The 18,755-nt window shown below is 42.3% G+C and overlaps 1 protein-coding gene across 2 annotated transcripts in view; it reads right to left on the bottom strand.

Annotated features, from left to right (window-relative positions):
- The window catches only part of kntc1 (kinetochore associated 1), a 154,493-nt gene that overhangs the window by 113,276 nt on the left and 22,462 nt on the right, over window positions 1-18,755 (bottom strand). The window contains exons 10-21 of one of the 2 annotated variants that reach the window (XM_068055050.1): window positions 16,312-16,364; window positions 16,101-16,213; window positions 14,926-14,980; window positions 14,602-14,700; window positions 13,023-13,066; window positions 12,790-12,855; window positions 10,594-10,669; window positions 4,967-5,092; window positions 4,786-4,875; window positions 4,628-4,702; window positions 4,476-4,537; window positions 1,966-2,077 (exon numbers count right to left, since the gene is read on the bottom strand). In XM_068055050.1, coding sequence (XP_067911151.1) covers window positions 1,966-2,077; window positions 4,476-4,537; window positions 4,628-4,702; window positions 4,786-4,875; window positions 4,967-5,092; window positions 10,594-10,669; window positions 12,790-12,855; window positions 13,023-13,066; window positions 14,602-14,700; window positions 14,926-14,980; window positions 16,101-16,213; window positions 16,312-16,364 — 971 coding nt within the window. The remainder of the gene's footprint in view (window positions 1-1,965; window positions 2,078-4,475; window positions 4,538-4,627; window positions 4,703-4,785; window positions 4,876-4,966; window positions 5,093-10,593; window positions 10,670-12,789; window positions 12,856-13,022; window positions 13,067-14,601; window positions 14,701-14,925; window positions 14,981-16,100; window positions 16,214-16,311; window positions 16,365-18,755) is intronic. The other variant, XM_068055051.1, reaches the window with a different exon arrangement.

Raw genomic sequence — 18,755 nt, 5'->3', positions numbered from 1 at the left:
CTCATAGATGGCGTCTCTGATGTGGGCCCACTTGGTCTCAGCATCCCCTGTGGGAGTGTTTTGAAGGGCTGTTACAAGTGAATTTAGAAATTTTTGTAACAGCTGTGGGTGAGAAATTCTGCTCGTGTTGATGCGCGGATGGCCCTTCTGCTTGGAATGATGCAACTTCTTTGGTCTGAGTCTAACCTTGCTGCACACCAGGGAGTGGTCGGTGTCGCAGTCCGCACTGTGGAAGCTGCGTGTGATTTGAACACTGTTTAAGGCGGCTCGCCTTGTGACAATGAGGTCTAGCTGGTGCCAACGACGTGATCTTGGGTGCCTCCATGAAACCTGGTGACAGGGTTTAGTGTGAAAGAACGAGTTGGTGATGCAGAGGTTATGATAGGTACACAACTCAAGCAGTCTCTGCCCGTTCTCATTCATCCTTCCAACGCCATAGCGCCCAAGGCAGGAGGGCCATGAGTCATGGTCGGCCCCAACCCTGGCATTAAAGTCCCCCAGCAGGAATAGGTGTTCGGTGTTGGGGATGCTGCTAATGATGTTATGGAGTTGTTCATAGAACTGGTCTTTAGCTTCAGGTGCAGAACAGAGTGTTGGAGCATAGATGCTGAGTAGGTGTACTGGACCAGAGGTGGTGAGCAGTCGGATGGACAGTATGCGTTCCGAGCCATTTGAGGGAGGCTCTATCATGCTGAGCAAGGAGTTTCTGATGGCGAAGCCCACTCCATGCTGTCTTGGTTCTTCAGGATCCCTGCCCTGCCAGAAGAAGGTGTAGTCTTGCTCTGCTAGAGAGCCACTCGCAGGGAGGCGAGTCTCCTGAAGTGCTGCAATGTCCACATTGAGTCTACTGAGCTCGTTGTTAATGATGGCGGTCTTCCGAGAATCGTTGATTTGTGTAAGGTCTTCCGACAGGCCAGGACACATAGTTCTGACGTTCCAGCTTGCAAAGCGAAGGGCTGGTACCTTCTTTCCTTTTTTCATGTTGTTTGGTGCGGTGTATCAGTCCACCTTTCGGGCAATGACCCTGAGCTCCAAGCACCCATTGAAGCAGGCAGACTGTGGCGGGACAGAACCTTATTGACCGGGGGCTGCCCGGTTTGAGGCGGGCGGTAGCTGTCCAGTGAGGTGCAATGACCTCTCCCACCGACAAAGGCAACTGTAGGGTTAGTATAAATGGGTGGTTCTTGGTCGGCACAGACTCGGTGGGCCGAAGGGCCTGTTTCAGTGCTGTATCTCTAAATAAATAAAAATAAAATAAAATAAAATGCTCTGATGAAGTCAAAGTGCCACTTGCAAGTGGTGGACAAAGAATAACTGGCTGCAATAAGATGTGCAGTGTCTGATAAATTCATGCCAGAATTCCAAAATTTGCTGCAAGAGGAAAACTGCAAAGTCTGTACTGAATGATGGTGTATATTAAATATATACAAAATAAATTTACCTGCACTGCGCGCAAGTTTTTCCTACTAAAATTAGTGCACGGGTCTAAAAAGGTGTTGCCAAAGCCACTTCAGTGGCTAGTCAGATTTCTAAAGGACATGTTGAACCAGTTAGAATTTTACGACAATCCAAAAGCTTTATTGTTATTTTTACTGGTACCAGCTTTTTAATTTCCAGATTAAAAAAAAACTGAATTCAATTGATCAAACTGGGATTTGAACTGTCATTCTCTGGATTACAAGTCATGTAACATTACTATTACACTACCATATCCCAATCAGCAGGTGAGAGGCAGATTTGGTGCCATCTTACTGTCTAGTCTCTTGGGAGGTGCAGACACAGCTACTGAACAATTAGCAAACTTCAAACTTCATGCAGGAGGAGGAGTCAGAGGTTGCAAATCAGATTTAAATGTTATGAGATACACATCAGACTGCAGGTTATTGATTCAACCATCATTCACTATACTAACATGGAGAGCATGTCACAATATGGAAGACCAACAAAACATTCAGCTAATATCACCTGGTGTCTCAACCAAATGTACTCTGCACATTTCTGATTTCCCTCCTGGAGCTGCAACAGAACATCATTAAAAAGGTCCTCATTGTTTACAAACTTGATCCAAGCAATACCACTGTGAAAGAAAGAATAAAATATTAATCACTCTGCAGGCACCAATGAACTCTAAAGCTGGAATTCCACCAAGTCTTAAAAAATAAAATTTCAGCCTCAGTACAATTCAAGTTCAAGTCCCAGAGAGTTAACTGGCTTTGATACTAAGTTATATATGCCAGAAAGGTCCTAAGTTAAATTTTTGGTCTAAGCTGATCTCAGGACTAGCTGGGCTGAAGGACAGAAGAGAGAAAGATCTGTCAGAGCGCCCACACTTAAAATACTATTCCAAAGAATCATGAAAGTTTAGTCGATCTTATCTGTTCTGTCTTTTTGCTCGAGCAATCCAAAAAAAATCCCACCGTCCCTGGCACTCCCATAGTCCTGTACCTTCCTCCTCTTCGAACAATTATCCATTTACCCATAAAAGAGGTCATGCTGTCTGCCTCAACAACTCCCTGTAGCAAAGAATTCCACTGTCTAATAACTCTATTAAAAAATTCCTCAATCTCAAGTACCCGTTTTAAACTGTTGACTCTCTCACGACTTACTCTCAAGCTGAAGGAAATAGCCTTACCCTACACACTGCATCAAACCTTTCATAATTTTTAAAAACCTTTATTAAGTTGTCATTTAACTTCCTCTGCTATAGAAGAAATAGTTCCAACGTCAAATTTTTTGTCATTATTGCTTATCTCTGGTATCAACCTAGTGCAGCAAAATACAGGTACAGCAAGCAATTAGGAAGGCAAATGGCATGTTGGCCTTTATTGCAAGGGGATTGGAGTACAGGAATAAGGAAGTATTGTTACAATTGTACAGGGTTTTGGTGAGACCACATCTGGAGTACTGTGTGCAGTTTTGGTCTCCACATTTAAGAAAGGATATACTTGCATTGGAGGCAGTACAGCAAAGGTTCACTAGATTGGTCTCTGGGATGAGGGGGTTGTCCAATGATGAGAGGCTAAGTAAATTGGGCTTGTGTTTTCTGGAGTTCAGAAAAATGAGAGGTGATCTCACTGAAACATAGAAGATTCTAAAGGGGCTGGATAGGGTAGACACCGAGAGATTATTTCAGCTGGTCGGGGAATCTAAAACACGGGGGCACAGTCTCAGGATAAGGGGCCAATCATTTAGGACTGAGATGAGGAGAAATTACTTCACTCAAAGGGTTGTGAATCTTTGCAATTCTCTACCCCAGAGAGTTGTGGATGCTCCATCGTTGAATACATTTAAGGCTGGGATAGACTGATTTTTGGTCTCTCAGGGAATCAAGGGATATGGAGAGCGGGCGGGAAAGTGCAGCTGACTCCAAAGGTCAGCCATGATCGTTTTGAATGGGCCATATGGTCTACCCCTGCTCCTACTTCTTGTGGTGTACCTACACCATATGTGCTCAGCCGTTTAATTACTTTTCTATATTGAGCTGTCCCAAAATTATACATTGTACTCAAACTATGACAACTATTATCAAATTCATCATCAGCTCTTTGCTCTTATTCTCTTATATTCCTAATTTTAAGGCATAAAATGCTGTTGACTTTTTATGCCCATATCTGACTGCAATCACACTTTAAAAGAACAATGTATTCAAACCAAGTGCCTCTTCAACTACACCCTTCAATGTCTTTCCATACATCCATTCCTTGTTTTCCCCTCCCAAAACATATTACTTTACACTTCTCTGCTTTAAATTGTACCCATTACATACCTACCTGCTCCCTTAACCTGTAGTTGCCTTCCTGAAGTACTTTAGTCCACCTCAATGCTTGCCAAATTACATACTTGTGCATAACCAGCAGATTTTGATATTGTACTACTTACTTCAAAGTTCAAATAATTTATATATTTCAAAAATAAAAAAGTAGACTCAGCACTGGCCCTGCAGTACACCAAATCCAAACATTCTCCAATCAATACTCATTAACCATAATCTTGTTTCTAGTCTGCCAACTAACCTTTGCTACATGCTGCCATATTGCTACCTGACTTTTTGTAATGTCCCTTTTGACCCAGCTTATTAAATGCCTTCCAAACTCTAAAGGGCAATTAGGAATGGGCCTTGCCAGTGACACCCACATCTTGTGAATGATTAAATTATTTGTTCGCATGGAGGGTAAAATACAACACAGATTTGTTGGGCTGATTGGCCAGTTTCTGTATTGTAATTTTCACATAATTCAGCCCATCTCACTGGAACTCTCTTGCCTTTTGCTCACTTCCCCTTTAGAAGACCTAAAATCCACTTCTTCAATCAAGATTTTGGTATTTTTTCAAACTTTCCCATTGTGGTTTGCTGTTTATTCTTTCCATTTTTTCCTCTAAAGTGCCTTGAACTATTTTTCCATATTAAAAGGTGATATACAAGTCCAAGTTTCGTTGTTGATGAGAGTAGAGCTAACAAGAACAAAAAAACTAACCTGAACTTCCCAGGCCCAAATGCTTCATGAAAAGTAGTAAGTCTTGCTTCCGCTCTCAACACCTAGAATTTGATTAAATGGATAAAATCAACAGACAGTGATCCATAATATCTTCCCAGATCAATAGGAAGAAATTAAGAAAAGTGTCTCACTACAAATACCTCTACCAGCCACAAAACTTGCTCCTCAGACAAACCAAGAGACTTTCTATCTTCTTTCTTCAGAATCTACAAAAAATAATTGATCAGTTAACAAGTTCTTGCTATATGTAGGAAGTCCAACAAAACAAGGGCCATTATACAAAACTCACCCGTTTTTTGGCAAAATTTAACATTTCCAAAGTTGTTTCAAAAGTTGGCCAAGGAACATCCAGACAATATTTTACTACAAACTGATCATCCTAACGGGAAAAAAAATAAAATTTAAGACAGTCAATCAGATAAAAATGCAGAATGTAATCTAGCTTTACTTAGCAGCTTTTAAACTATTACCTGTATTTTATGCAAGTCAGCTTTCGCCTCATCGACTCCCTTCTGCCATGCTGATAGATTGGGAGCTTCTAAGGAAGTTGAGGCTAAGTTCTCCAAAGCTATATTAAGCCTGACTTTGTACACAAGCTGAAAATAAGTTTCATTTATTAGAAAAGGCACAAATTCCATTTAAATGCTTTCTTTTAACAGATCAGAATTCAACACTTCTTCAAAGAGGACTGACTGCTCAAAATAATTAGCAGCAACACTATAGGGGGAATTTTATGGTCTCTTCCAGGGCAGGTTTGGAGGCAGGGACAGTAATTGCGGGGGGGTGGGGGGGGGGAAAGTGATGGTAGAGGGGGATCCCGCCACCTTCCCGCCTCCACCAAAATTCAATCCGAGCGGGAAGGCCTGTAAACGGCCTTCCCGCCCTGCCACCAATTGAGGTCCTTAACAGGGAAATTAATGCCCAATTAACGGCCTCAGCCTGCTGCCATAATTAGACGTGTGGCAGGCGGCCCTGTCACTGTATGGGAAGCACAGCACAAAAAACAGTGCAGGCTGCTTGCCGGCTGTGGGGTTTGGGGTCCCTTGTTAAAAGGCACAGTACCGGAATGAAGGACCCGGCAACGGGAAGAGGGGGCCCTACCAACAGTCACTCCCCTGCCCTTGCTACTGAACTCCACCCCTCCCCCACGCCGCAACTCCCACCCAGCGAGACTCCACCAGCCCTGACCTACCTGTGGCCTGGGTCCAGCGCTGCTCCTAGGCCTTGGATAGGTGCTCCACTGGCAGCAGCCACCGCCTCTGCAGTGGCGCTGCTCAGTTAAAGATCGAACCACCTCTGATTGGCACCTAGCTCTGAAGGCGGGACTTGCGTCGCCAGGGTCCTTGATCCTGTGGAAGGCCCACCACTGTCCACTTAAGTGCCTAACTGGCAGTTGATTCGGTGGGCCTCCCACAGAACAGGCAACACGGATTTCTCAGCATCGCTTTTTACAGACATCAAGACCCCGTCACCCGGATAAAATCCTGGCCTATATATCCATATTTTCACACTCCAGGCATTCGGGTAACTACAGTTTGCTCATTCACAATGTAAAAGTGCAAGCGAGAAAATGATAGGAATGAAAAGGAGGCAGCTGTGGTATATTCAGCGACTTGAATACTTTATTAGATTTTACTTTCAACAAATAAGATTACACACACTATTCCTTAAATTTTCCCTTCTATTCCCTCAAGCAGGGATGTGGTCCATGGGTGACAGTAAGCACCAATTACCTGGTCCAAATTCATGTTTCACCTTAGTTAGTGGAGGGCATTATTTGTAGAAGCAGCACAATTAAGCTTATATTATATCTGGCAACCACATATACAGAGGTTGATGAATAGCAAGCAAAAGCAGGAAACTTGGTTAAGTGTTCCTCCCCCAAGGCTCGGGAAGCTTAGGCCAACTGTTCTACTACACTTTGGCTGACATGGGTTTGTCCAGCCCATGCCAAGGATCAAACTTGGGAACCAAACAAAATAGATCAAAATTAGCTGGTTGAAGATATCGACTCAGTCAGGAAGAAAACCCAAAAGATTTCTCATTAATTTAACTAATATTTTTAAAATCTGAAAGCACTTCAACCCCTACTTTGTTTTTTTTTATTCATTCATGGGATGTGGGTGTCACTGGCTATGCCAGCATTTATTGCCCATCCCTAATTGCCCTTGAGAAGGTGGTGGTGAGCTGCCTTCTTGAACCACTGCAGTCCATATGAGGTAGGTACACCCACAGTGCTGTTAGGAAGGGAGTTCCAGGATTTTGACCCAGCGACAGTGAAGGAACGGCGATATAGTTCCAAGTCAGGATGGTGTGTGACTTGGAGGGGAACTTGCAGGTGGTGATGTTCCCATGCATCTGCTGCCCTTGTCCTTCCAGTTGGTAGAGGTCGCAGGTTTGGAAGGTGCTGTCGAAGGAGCCTTGGTGAGTTGCTGCAGTGCATCTTGTAGACGGTACAGACTGCTGCCACTGTGTGTCAGTGGTGGAGGGAGTGAATGTTCGTGGATGGGGTGCCAATCAAGCGAACTGCTTTGTTCTAGATGGTGTCAAGCTTCTTGAGTGTTGTTGGAGCTGCACCCATCCAGGCAAGTGGGGAGTATTCCATCACACTCCTGACTTGTAGATGGTAGACAGGCTTTGGGGAGTTGAGAGGTGAGTTACTCGCCTCAGGATTCCTAGCCTCTGACCTGCTCTTGTAGCCACGGTATTTATATGGCTACTCCAGTTCAGTTTCTGGTCAATGGTAGCCCCTAGGATGTTCATAGTGGGGGATTCAGCGATGGTAATGCCAATGAATGTCAAGGGGAGATGGTTAGATACTCTCTTGTTGGAGATGGCTATTGCCTGGCACTTGTGTGGTGCAAATGTTACTTGCCACTTATCAGCCCAAGCCTGGATATTGTTCAGGTCTTGCTGCATTTCTACACGGACTGCTTCAGTATTTGAGGATTCACGAATGGTGCTGAGCATTGTGCAATCATCAGCGAACATCCCCACTTCTGACCTTATGATTGAAGGAAGGTCATTGATAAAGCAGCGGAAGATGGTTGGGCTAGGACACTACCCTGAGGAATTCCCGCAGTGATGTCCTCGAGCTCAGGTGATTGACCTCCAACAACCACAGCCATCTTCCTTTGCGCTAGGTGTGCCTCCAACCAGCAGAGAGTTTCCCCCTGATTCCCATTGACTCCAGTTTTGCTAGGGCTCCTTGATGCCACACTTGGTCAAATGCTGCCTTGATGTCAAGGGCAGTCACTCTCACCTCACCTCTTGAGTTCAACTCTTCTGTCCATGTTTGAACCAAGACTGTAATGAGGTCAGGAGCTGAGTAGCCCTGGCAGAACCCAAACTGAGCATCACTGAGCAGGTTATTGATAAGCAAGTGCTGCTTGATGGCACTGTTGATGACACCTTCCATCACTTTACTGATGATTGAGAGTAGACTAGTGGGGCAGTAATTGGCCGGGTTGGACTTGTCCTGCTTTTTGTGTACAGGACATACCTGGGCAATTTTCCACATTGCCGGGTAGATGCCAGTGTTGTAGCTATGCAGGAACAGCTTGGCTACAGATGTGGCAAGTTCTGGAGCACAGGTCTTCAGTACTATTGCCGGAATATTGTCAGGACCCGTAGTCTTTGCAGTATCCAGTGCCTTCAGTCATTTCTTGATATCACGCGGAGTGAATCGAATTGGCTGAAGTCTGGCATCTGTAACGCTGTGGGCTTCAGGAGGGGGCCGAGATGGATCATCAACTCGGCACTTCTGGCTGAAGATTGTTGCAAATGTTTTTGCCTTATCTTTCGCACTGATGTGCTGGGCTCCCCCATCATTGAGGATGGGGATATTTGTGGAGCCACCTCCTCCAGTTAGTTATTTAATTGTCCACCACCATTCATGACTGGATGTGGCAGGACTGCAGAGCTTAGATCTGATCCGTTGGTTAGGAGATCGCTTAGCTCTGTCTATTGCATGCTGCTTACGCAGTTTGCAATGCAAGTAGTCCTGGGTTGTAGCTTCACCAGGTTGACACCTCATTTTGAGGGATGCTTGGTGCTGCTCCTGGCATGCCCTCCTGCACTCTTCATTGAACCAGGGTTGGTCTCCTGACTTGAAGGTAATGGTAGAGTGGGGAATATGCCGGGCCATGAGGTTACAGATTGTGGTTGAGTTCAATTCTGCTGCTGCTGATGGCCCACAGCGCCTCATGGATGCCCAGTTTTGCATTGCTAGATCTGTTCGAAATCTATCCCATTTAGCACGTTGATAGTGCCACACAACACGATGGACGGTATCCTCAATGTGAAGGCGGGACTTCGTCTCCACAAGGACTGTGCGGTGGTCACTCCTACCAATACTGTCATGGACAGAAGCATCTGCGGCAGGCAGATTGGTGAGGACAAGGTCAAGTATGTTTTTCCCTCGTGTTGGTTCCCCCACCACCTGCCGCAGACCCAGTCTAGCAGCTATGTCCTTTAGGACTCGGCCAGCTCGGTCAGTAGTGGTGCTACCTAGCCACTCTTGGTGATGGACATTTAAGTGCCCCACCCAGAGTACATTTTGTGCCCTTGCCACCCTCAGTGCTTCCTCCAAATGGTGTTCAACAGGGAGGAGTACTGAGTCATCAGCTGAGGGAGGGCGGTAGGTGGTAATCAGTAGGAGGTTACCTTGCCCACGTTTGACCTGATGCCATGACACTTCATGGGGTCCGGAGCTGATGTTGAGGACTCCCAGGGCAACTCCCTCCCTACTGTATACCACTGTCCCGCCACCTCTGCTGAGTCTGTCCTGCCGGTGGGACAGGACATACCCAGGGATAGTGATTGCAGTGTCTGGGACATTGTCTGTAAGGTATGATTCCGTGAGTATGACTATGTCAGGCTGTTGCTTGACTAGTTTGTGAGACAGCTCTCCCAAATTTGGCACACGCCCCCAGATGTTAGTAAGGAGGACTTTGCAGGGTCGACAGGGCTGGGTTTGCCGTTGTCGTTTCCGGTGCCTAGGTCGATGCCGGGTGGTCCGTCCAGTTTCATTCCTTTTCATTGACTTCGTATCAGTTCGGTACAACTGAGTGGCCTGCTACACCATTTCAGAGGGCGTGTAAGAGTTAACCACATTGCTGTGGGTCTGGAGTCACATGTCGGCCAGACCAGATAAGGACAGCAGATTTCCTTCCCTAAAGGGCATTAGTGAACCAGACAATGGTTTCATAGCCATCATTAGACTAGCTTTTAATTCCAGATTTTTATTAATTAAATTCAAATTTCACCTTCTGCTGTGGTGGGATTCGAACCCACGACTCTAGAGCAATACCCTGGGTCTCTGGGTTACTAGTCCAGTGATAATACCACTACGTCACCGCCTCCCTTTTTTTAAAAAAAGAAAAATGGCTCAAATATATGCTCCCTCTATCCAAAAATGCACAGTAACCTTTTAATACACTAGATACGATGGCCTAATTTTTCAGGCACTAAATTTTCTCCTGAGCCTGAATATTGATTAAAGGAGCCAAATGTCTGTTTGAGGCCTCCACTGTGAGATTAGCTTACCCTGAGCTAGTTGGCGCCATTTGTCCTCAGGATAACCAGGTCTACATGCAGGCTAACAGCTGGTCCTTAAAAGCTTTAAAAATACACTTAACTAGATGTGCAATCAGGTGATACAGAAGTGCGCCTCCCACTCCACATTCAAGAAACGTAGCTGCTTCCATGTACTGATCCCGCAACCAATATTTCCTTGAAAATTTAATTGTTCCACGCAGCTTGTTTTTTTCCAGTTCATGGCCCCTTTAAATTTTTTTGCACGGCCACACACAAGTATTTTTTCTCACAGAACAAGGCCTGTGTGGTACCTTATACGCTGCTGCGCGCCCATGCAGCTTAGTGAAAACATTGCTCCCAACTTCTCCCAATAACTGCTGCTACCTCCACACTCTGAATGCCCACCTTCTCAGTTCGCTTTCCCTTACCTTATTCTTCACTTACCTGAGAGCACTGCGATGACTGGGGATCCAATTTTCTTGCATATTTACTAAGTAAGGAACAATTGGGTACTTTTAATTGTGAATATACAGCAACCCATTCTTGTAAACAGACCTACCTCAACATCCAAACCAAACTGAATGGCAAATCTCTCCGCCTCCTCAAATTTATGCTTATAAAGCAGGCGACTTAGCCTAGAAACAGATTATAAAATATATAAACTGTGATTGGTTGTAGTTTTATTGATTAAAAAAAAACAAAAAAGTGCTGGAAGCACAGACTGGATCAGTCAAGATCTGGGGCTATAACAGATAGTCCAACATTTCAAGCTTATACCATTTAGGACTGAAAAAAAATGAGAACAAAAAACTGATAGAATCAGAAAAAGGATGAGAGGGAGTGGAGCAAAAACAAATAAAAACACAACCTTGAACTATCAGTGCAACGATTGTTGGATGATGCAATAGAATCACTCAGTCATATGATAGAAAGTATTAAAAAAGTTTGAAGGAGGATGAAAAAAGTTGGATGGCCTAAGGAAGGGTGAGAAAATGAAACTGTGGAAAACAGAAAACTTGAAGAAATTGTGTTTAAAATTAAAAAGTGCAGTGGGACCACCAGCTCCAAAAATCAAACAAGTGAACAGAAATGGTGTAGAGTTCCACAGAAGCACTGAGTTCCAATGAATCCACCACCCAAAATGCCAACTCATATGCCCTCCCCCAGACAAAGACCCATCCAAATCACCAGCAACCTGGGAGAAGGTATGCAGACAGGTGCTGCATCTCTTGGGCTGGATTTTAAGAGCTAACAAGCTCAAAAAATGGCAGCCCGCATATGCCAAAGAGCTGCTGCAATCTCAAACGCAGCGGTTCATTTAAATAGCTGGGGCCACTCGCACCACCACCCCCCCCCCCCCCACATCTCATTGGGAGGGGGGGCTGTCCGTCCCCAATAATGACGTCAGCTGCCTGTGCAGAGGCGCTGGCATCATTTTTAAAGGGCAACCAGCCCTGCCACCCAATTTACATTTTTAAAGTCCTAACCGCAAAATTAAATAAATAAATTTTAACCACCCCTTTCCCACCCCCAATAACTATTTGCTCTACCCTCGCCCAAGACACTTACCTTTTACATCTGACCTTCCCCTCACAAACTGCACAAAGTTTAAGGTTCAACCCTTCCCGCCATCCCCTACACCCATTACATATATTTGACTCCCCCCACACCGCACCCAACCCCACCCCACCTCCTGTAATGACAAACTGACCTGTTCCCACTGCCAACAGTGTGGCACCGCATTTCCCTGGACAGGGATCTGAAGATGCGGGAGTGTTGGCCGCCGTGCCAAAGATCACAGTGGGCCCTCAAGATCGCCGGTACGTCTATGTAAATGTATTAATTTTATTCATTTGAATATTCAAATTGTGGTCCTGTTACCCATTGGCAGGGCCAGGTCCTCCCGGCGTCGAGGTCCATGGTGGGCCTCATCTGCAGCCATATTCAGGACCCCACCCCACCCCGCCAGGGAACCTGATCCCTGGGGGAGACCAAAATCCATTCCCAAGTGCTGCATGGAAAGGCACCGGGTGAAGGTTGGAATGGTGGAAATAGAGACCAGGAGAATGAGGGAATGGTCCTTTCACAAAGCAGAAAGGGGAGTAGAAGAGAAGCTGCAAATGCCAAGGCTGGTGTGTGCTGGGGTGAGGTGGGGGCTGTCAGTTGAAGACCAAAGAAAACAGGGATGAGGGTGACAAAGGCAAGAGTAATCTTCACCTTAAGGAAAAAGGGAGGACATTTCAGGAGGTTCTGGTGCAGAAGATAGAGACTGCAAAACTTGAAGAAAGAGATTGGAATCTTTATAAAGGTTTGAAGTTTAAAGAAGCCCACTTCAGATAATTGTGGTAGTTATTGAGCTTGGAATAGATATCTCTGAAAAAAACACAGTGAAAGAAAAGAACGGAGAGCAGAAAGGAGATTTTTAAAAAACCAAAAGAGAATGACAACGTGTGAGGGAGTACGCACAACATAGTGCCTCTCTCCTGAAGGAAAGGGCAGAGAAGACTTTAAGATAGATAGTGTGATGGTGAGGGATGTGAAAATTGGATGCATAATTAACAAAATTCTTGATAGCACAATGAGATTTAACAGCAGCACCAAATCAGTCACCACAGTAATAGAAGAGGTCAGTGAAAGGGTCTGATTAGAACTGAAACAATGAGAGTTCAACATATCCTATAAAAAGACAAGCATGGCTGAGACCTAGGTGGTTTCCCACAATTACACATTTTACCTAGTATAGTTTACTCCTTACCTGTTTTCTGGCAGTGCTTCTGTAAAGCATCTCATCGCTATTGTAGAAATGACTCCTTCAGGTAAACTACAAGTTATGAAAATATGGAATAACTACATGGAAATAACTGGATTTGTTTTGTAAATGCATTTTAAACAAATAATGTAATGCAATGTAAACACATTTGATCAGTTTATGATGTATAATTATAATACAAATGAAAGACTTCCAATGTTTTTACCAATATGTCATACCTTTTTTGATTTTCGTATACTCCTTCCAAAATGTATATACTGTCCTATATCAGAAACAGTACAATACAAGTTAGTTATCAAAACTCTAGCTAACTGATTTTAGTTAAGCTACAATGCATTTCAGCAGCAATATAATCTTGGAATGGCAAGATACACATCTAAATCTCTCACTCCACTAGAGTTTGGATCTTAGCTTTGTTGCCTAAAGAGGGGAAAGGCAGGGAGGCAAATGAAGGAACATATAGGGTTTCTACTCACAAAAAAATAGCCAACATAATTTAATTACATACTAATCTGTAATCTTGCAGCTGAATGAATGGGAGGTCATTTGTAAAAATTCTTACTGAACAAATCATTACAAAAATGTCTATGCCACGGCATCAAACTACAAAATGCAGTTAAGTAATATAACAAATTAATTTTCAAAAAGTCTGCTAATCACTCCTTCACAGAAACCAGAAACAAAATCCTCACCTGTCTCAATAATTTCACCATTATCCTTTCCCATGTTAATGTTAAGCAGTAATTTTGATCATTTAGGAGTAAGGTAATAACTTGAAATGCCTCTCAATTGTTATGAAGGTGCTCTGTTCTTAAAATGTTTTAAGGACTTGTGTTAACGATTATGGACATTGGTTCATTTGGAAAACTGAAAAGATTCCATGGATGTGTTTTTTTTTTCAAGGGTCACAGGGAAGACACTTGAGCTTTGTGTTTAAAAACAATCTTTACTGGATGTCACATGCCTTAAGTTAAATAAACAACAGGAGCCTTGGTGGCCAGGGGAGTTGTTTACAGAGAAAGGACATGACAAGATTTATGGTGGTCAGGAGGTTTTGACTTGTTGTTGGGCTGTAGACTGTTTTGAAGATAGTTGGGTTTGTAGCCTGCTGAAAGAAACACCCAGCTCATCTTTCTCCACCTCTTTAAAGAACCCTGCGAGTCCAGTGTGATAGTTGAAACCCCTGATGCCGCATTTCTTCTAGAAAACCTACCAGACTAATTCTCGACATCTCCAGAACAAACTGCTTCTGAAAAGATCCCAGTGACTCGTCTCCGTGTACCTGGACACCAGTTCAAAGGACAACTGATATCCTTCCCTATCTTCTCTGTTTCCTTCAAGAATTAACAAGTATTTGGCCAAAGTGTTCTTTTTGTAAAGTGAATCTCCGCAGAGAAAACCTTTATTTTTATTGGTGTGTGTGTGAACGTTTGTGTTGGGTATCTAGAAGGGAATATCTATTCATATTCATATTTCAAACGGTGTGTTAATGCTTTGCATCTTTACAGGATAAGTCTTGTTTTACAATAAACTGATAATTTTGTTGTTTATTAAAGAAACTTGGTTGGTGTATTTTATTCAGGAATAAAAATAGAGTATATGATTGGCTGTATTGGTAACTGGGTAAACATTTAAATATACGTTGTAACCTGTGGAGAAGTGGAACTAGAGAAAGATAGTGCACTCCTCCCGCCTCAGTCATAACACAAAAAAGAAAAATATTATTCCATTATAATTTACATCAAAAAGCGAACAGATATTGTGATTACTCAGGATATATTTTTGATCATCTCCTACCTGCCCGACATCAGTTTGAACCAGAGCTGCAATATTTGCCACCTCTGAAGAGTACAGTAGTTTCATTGTGGGAAATGAATACACCAAAAGATTTCTCATCTATAAAATAATCAAAGATAGCCATACTTATATCTTGTAGCTAACAGTGAAGACAAGTACTTTGGACTAAACCTTAAATTAGCTCTAGCATGAGTAGTACAACTTTGAAAATATGAAAATTCCTCTTGGATAAATTCACACTATTTAAATCTAATACATTTAGGGCTCTGCTCAATATAAACAAAAATTAATGAAACAACCAAATAAACTTCGAGAAAAAGTTACCTGTTTGTTCACTGGAATTGTCAGAGCCACAAGTTTTAAGTTTGTATTCCCTTGTCTAAGAGGAGACAAAATAATTACAATTTATTGCTTGTCCAGTAACAATAACTTGCATTTACCTGCACCGCCTTTAACATAGAAGAAACGTCCCAAGGCATTTCAGTGATGCAAAGAAAAAATTAACACTGCGTCCTTGGTCAAAGGGATGGGTTTTAAGGATAGAGGAGCAAGGTGGGGGAGTGGAGGGTCAGGTCCCTTCTTTTTTTTTTGTTGTGCACAGCCCATTCATTCAAGTGCACAGTCCCTTTTCTTTGAGCAGCCACACACTTGTGGTAAAAGGGCCAACTTGTGCTCGGCTTGCGCGGGAACTTCTGGGCCGCTGTGCTGCCGCACATCTTAGAGGAAATGCTGGCGAGGGGTGTAAGGAGGGAACTCCACAGCTTGGGGCTGTGGCTGAAGGCACATCTCTAATAATGGTGTAAAGGGACGGAATTCACAACAGGCCAAAGTCAGGGAACACAGAATGTATATATTATACATGCAGATACAAAGACGCTCTTAGCAGATTTTCTATGGAGTTGCACAGTGAGTCAGATGGTATACTGTTTTACACCAGTAGAGATCGTGCCAAAAATGTGTGATGGAAGTGGACAAGAAAAAGTGTGATGTCTACAGGAAGTGCAAGCTATATGCAAGATTCAGTTGCATGGACAGTCTGTATTATCCATTCTTTAAATGCCCAACAGTAGAAGTTTGGGCCTGAAGTTATAATGATCCAAACAAGATATCGTTGCAAATATATATATTTTTTAATCCATTTTTCCTTTTCAACTGTCCCATAAATTTTCTGGTAAAGCTTAAAGAATGCAAAACCCTTTGCCATGAAAAGTAAATAGTTGGAGGAAATATCTTCTTACAACAGATGTCAATTTTACAGCAAATTAGAACATACTTTACATCAACAGGAGTGAACAAATATGGGGAAAACTCTTAATAGAATGCAGTTATTCATAGTCCTGCCACTTGTTTCCCAAATTGTCTACTATATAATGAAGAAAAATTAACCAAAGTGTGATTTAACCAAAACATTCCCTTCTACAAAATTGATAAGTTCAAGGAAATAACCAAATTCACCAAAGAAAGGCTGTTAGATTATAGAAACATAAAATTTCCCTTACTTGTTAATAGCTGAAGAATCTCCCCCTGCAGTCAGCAAGAAATCTTGGATGTGAACTGAGGGCCAGGACCAGATCATAACAAAAGCATAGGCATCCCACATACTGAGGAAATTCTGGAGCAAAGAAAAAGCAAGTTAGAATTTAAAAGAAAAAGGAAAAAAGCACTGATTAAAACATTCTGTCTTAAAACATGGCATTGACCTAGACTTACAGTGTCATCCAAGACAAATATTGCATTCCCAAGAACTTGACACTTCTTCACTCCTAAAATTAAAATACAGATTCATTACATATTCAGATTTTTCAGACTAGATATTCTAAGTGAACAGTATATTATAAACTTACACTGAAAGATGACTCTTCCCTCTGCCAACCGAAATGCTGCAAAAAAGTTGTCATCTCAATCCTGACAAATGGTTGTACAGTCCACTTCTCTCAATCTCAAAATTACTTGATTCCAATTCTTACAAATCTTTTGTTTTTAAAACATTAAATTTTCCGTTTGCTGGGTTTATGAATTAAAATTACAGCCAAAAATTACTTTGGATCACCAGAAGTAGATTGCAGATCAATACCAAGGCTCCCCACATTTTCACAAGTCAATGACCATCATTCAGAAAAAAATAGGAATGGCTCTGGTATGAGATAGAAAAAAAGCTCACACTACTGCAAAGATGTAGCTCTAATACACTTGGAGAAAAGGCACACAGACAAGTCCCAAGAGAGGACATTTTACTTTACATCTAACCGATGCTCTGCCTGATTTAGCAATGTCGGAAAAACTGACACATTTAAATTCAGAGATTACACCAAAGTGTGGGAAAGTGGCACGTTCAAAGAAAAGCGGTAAAATTCAAAGTGTTAGAGAGAGATCATTGCTGCAGTTATATTGCCATCTATCAATCTATGCACAGCAGTTTCAGCTGAGGAACGTAACAATAGCAGCATAACTTATATGCGGGTCTTAACTTGAATTATAAAGTACACAGAGCCAAATGGAGCAAACCCCCACCCTGTCCCAGAACACAAACTTATCCCAATTTGAGTTTGTACCAGTCAGTTTCACAAGTAGTATTTTAAATATTTACCAACCATTTACTTTTAAATTTATATGCCAGTGATTTCTACAAGGAGTTTACCCAATTGTCTGTCATAACTGTAGTGAAGACCCCAGAGAAATGGCATAAAAAGGATGTTTCTCTGGGGTTTAAGATCATTTTTCAAAGTTACAGTGGATGATTGGGAAAACTCCCTCAGAAATTCTACCCCATTATTTTTAATGCTGATAATGAGGACTGATACACCAGCCATGTTTTGCTAGACAATAAATATTACAGGAGGCAAGGCTCTATTCATGCACATTCAACTCATTATAACAGTAGCCAATAGTATCACTCTGGTCTCCCAACTACAAACATACCAGATATGGTAGCCACTATATCACTACAATTTTAGTAACTGTGCAAATAGCTAATGGCTTTTAAAATGAACAATGTACAGTGATGCACATGGTTTGCAAAAAGCTAAAGGAGTGTTAAAAAGTACACATCATTACAGTACATTAAGAAATTAGCCAGTTAACAGTTACCCATGATTGAAATTATTCTCAAGGCTTGCGACACCAACCACAAAGACAAATAAAATGTAGAGTGCATAACTAAACCCAGAAATTACGAGTCCAAGGAAGTGTTGCACTTTTTGAAGAATTAGTGAGCCCACAAGTGCAGTATTATTTCCAAGTGTGGTCACCATACTGATGATTATGGCCCAGATTTTGTGTCAGCAGCATGTGAATGGCTCCAGCCATTCATTATACCTGCCCAAAGACACAATTTTTTTTTTTTAATTTTTAAATCTCCACGAAAAACCATAGGGGTTACTTTGCTTATATATTCTATTCCTCTTTTTATAAATCTAAGCGATCATGCTAGATCTTAAATCACTGTTTAAGCCTTAGCTGGAATATTGCAGACAATTCCAGGAACCAGATTCTGAAAAGATGTAGAAAGGGTACAGAGGAGGATTATCAGGATGTTAGCAAGGATGAGAGACTTCAGTTATGAGGAGAGGTTGAAAAAAGTTAGGACTGTTCTCCTTGGAACAGAGATCAAGAGGTAACCTAAGAGGTTTTCAAGATGACAGGTGTTGAGAGAGTAGGTAGAGGAAAACTATTACTTCTGGTGAGTTGGTCAATAACCAGAGATCATAGATTTAAAATCATTGGCAAAATGTTTATATAGGAGATAAAAATAATTTTTTTTCTTCCAGAGTTGTCTGGCTCTGGAACACTCTACCTAATGAGGTGGTAGAAGTTGATTCCATAAAAAGTTTTTGAAAGGGAGATGGGCAGATACTTGAGGATGAGGAACTTACAGGGTTTCAGACAAAAAGGGTGTGGGACTGAGCATGGCTGCTCTTTCAAAGAACCAGCACAGGCATAACACGTCAAATGTCTGCATTCCGTACTGTTAAGTATCTATAATTCTATTAACAATTAAAATCTGGAAAACTGTAGAAGTTAATTTTCAGTGTTGGAGAGGTTGCTTGGAAGTAATTAAGACTTCGCACACTATTAAAAATTTACTTATACTGGAATGGACAAGCCCTAACTTTTTCTGGCCAGTTTCATGGTTATCACATAAATGCTGCTACTTC

The sequence above is a fragment of the Heterodontus francisci genome, chromosome 23 (assembly GCF_036365525.1).
Source record: "Heterodontus francisci isolate sHetFra1 chromosome 23, sHetFra1.hap1, whole genome shotgun sequence".
NCBI lineage: Eukaryota > Metazoa > Chordata > Chondrichthyes > Heterodontiformes > Heterodontidae > Heterodontus > Heterodontus francisci.
Note: the sequence above shows the minus strand (reverse complement) of the source record. Positions and strands in the feature narration are given on the sequence as shown.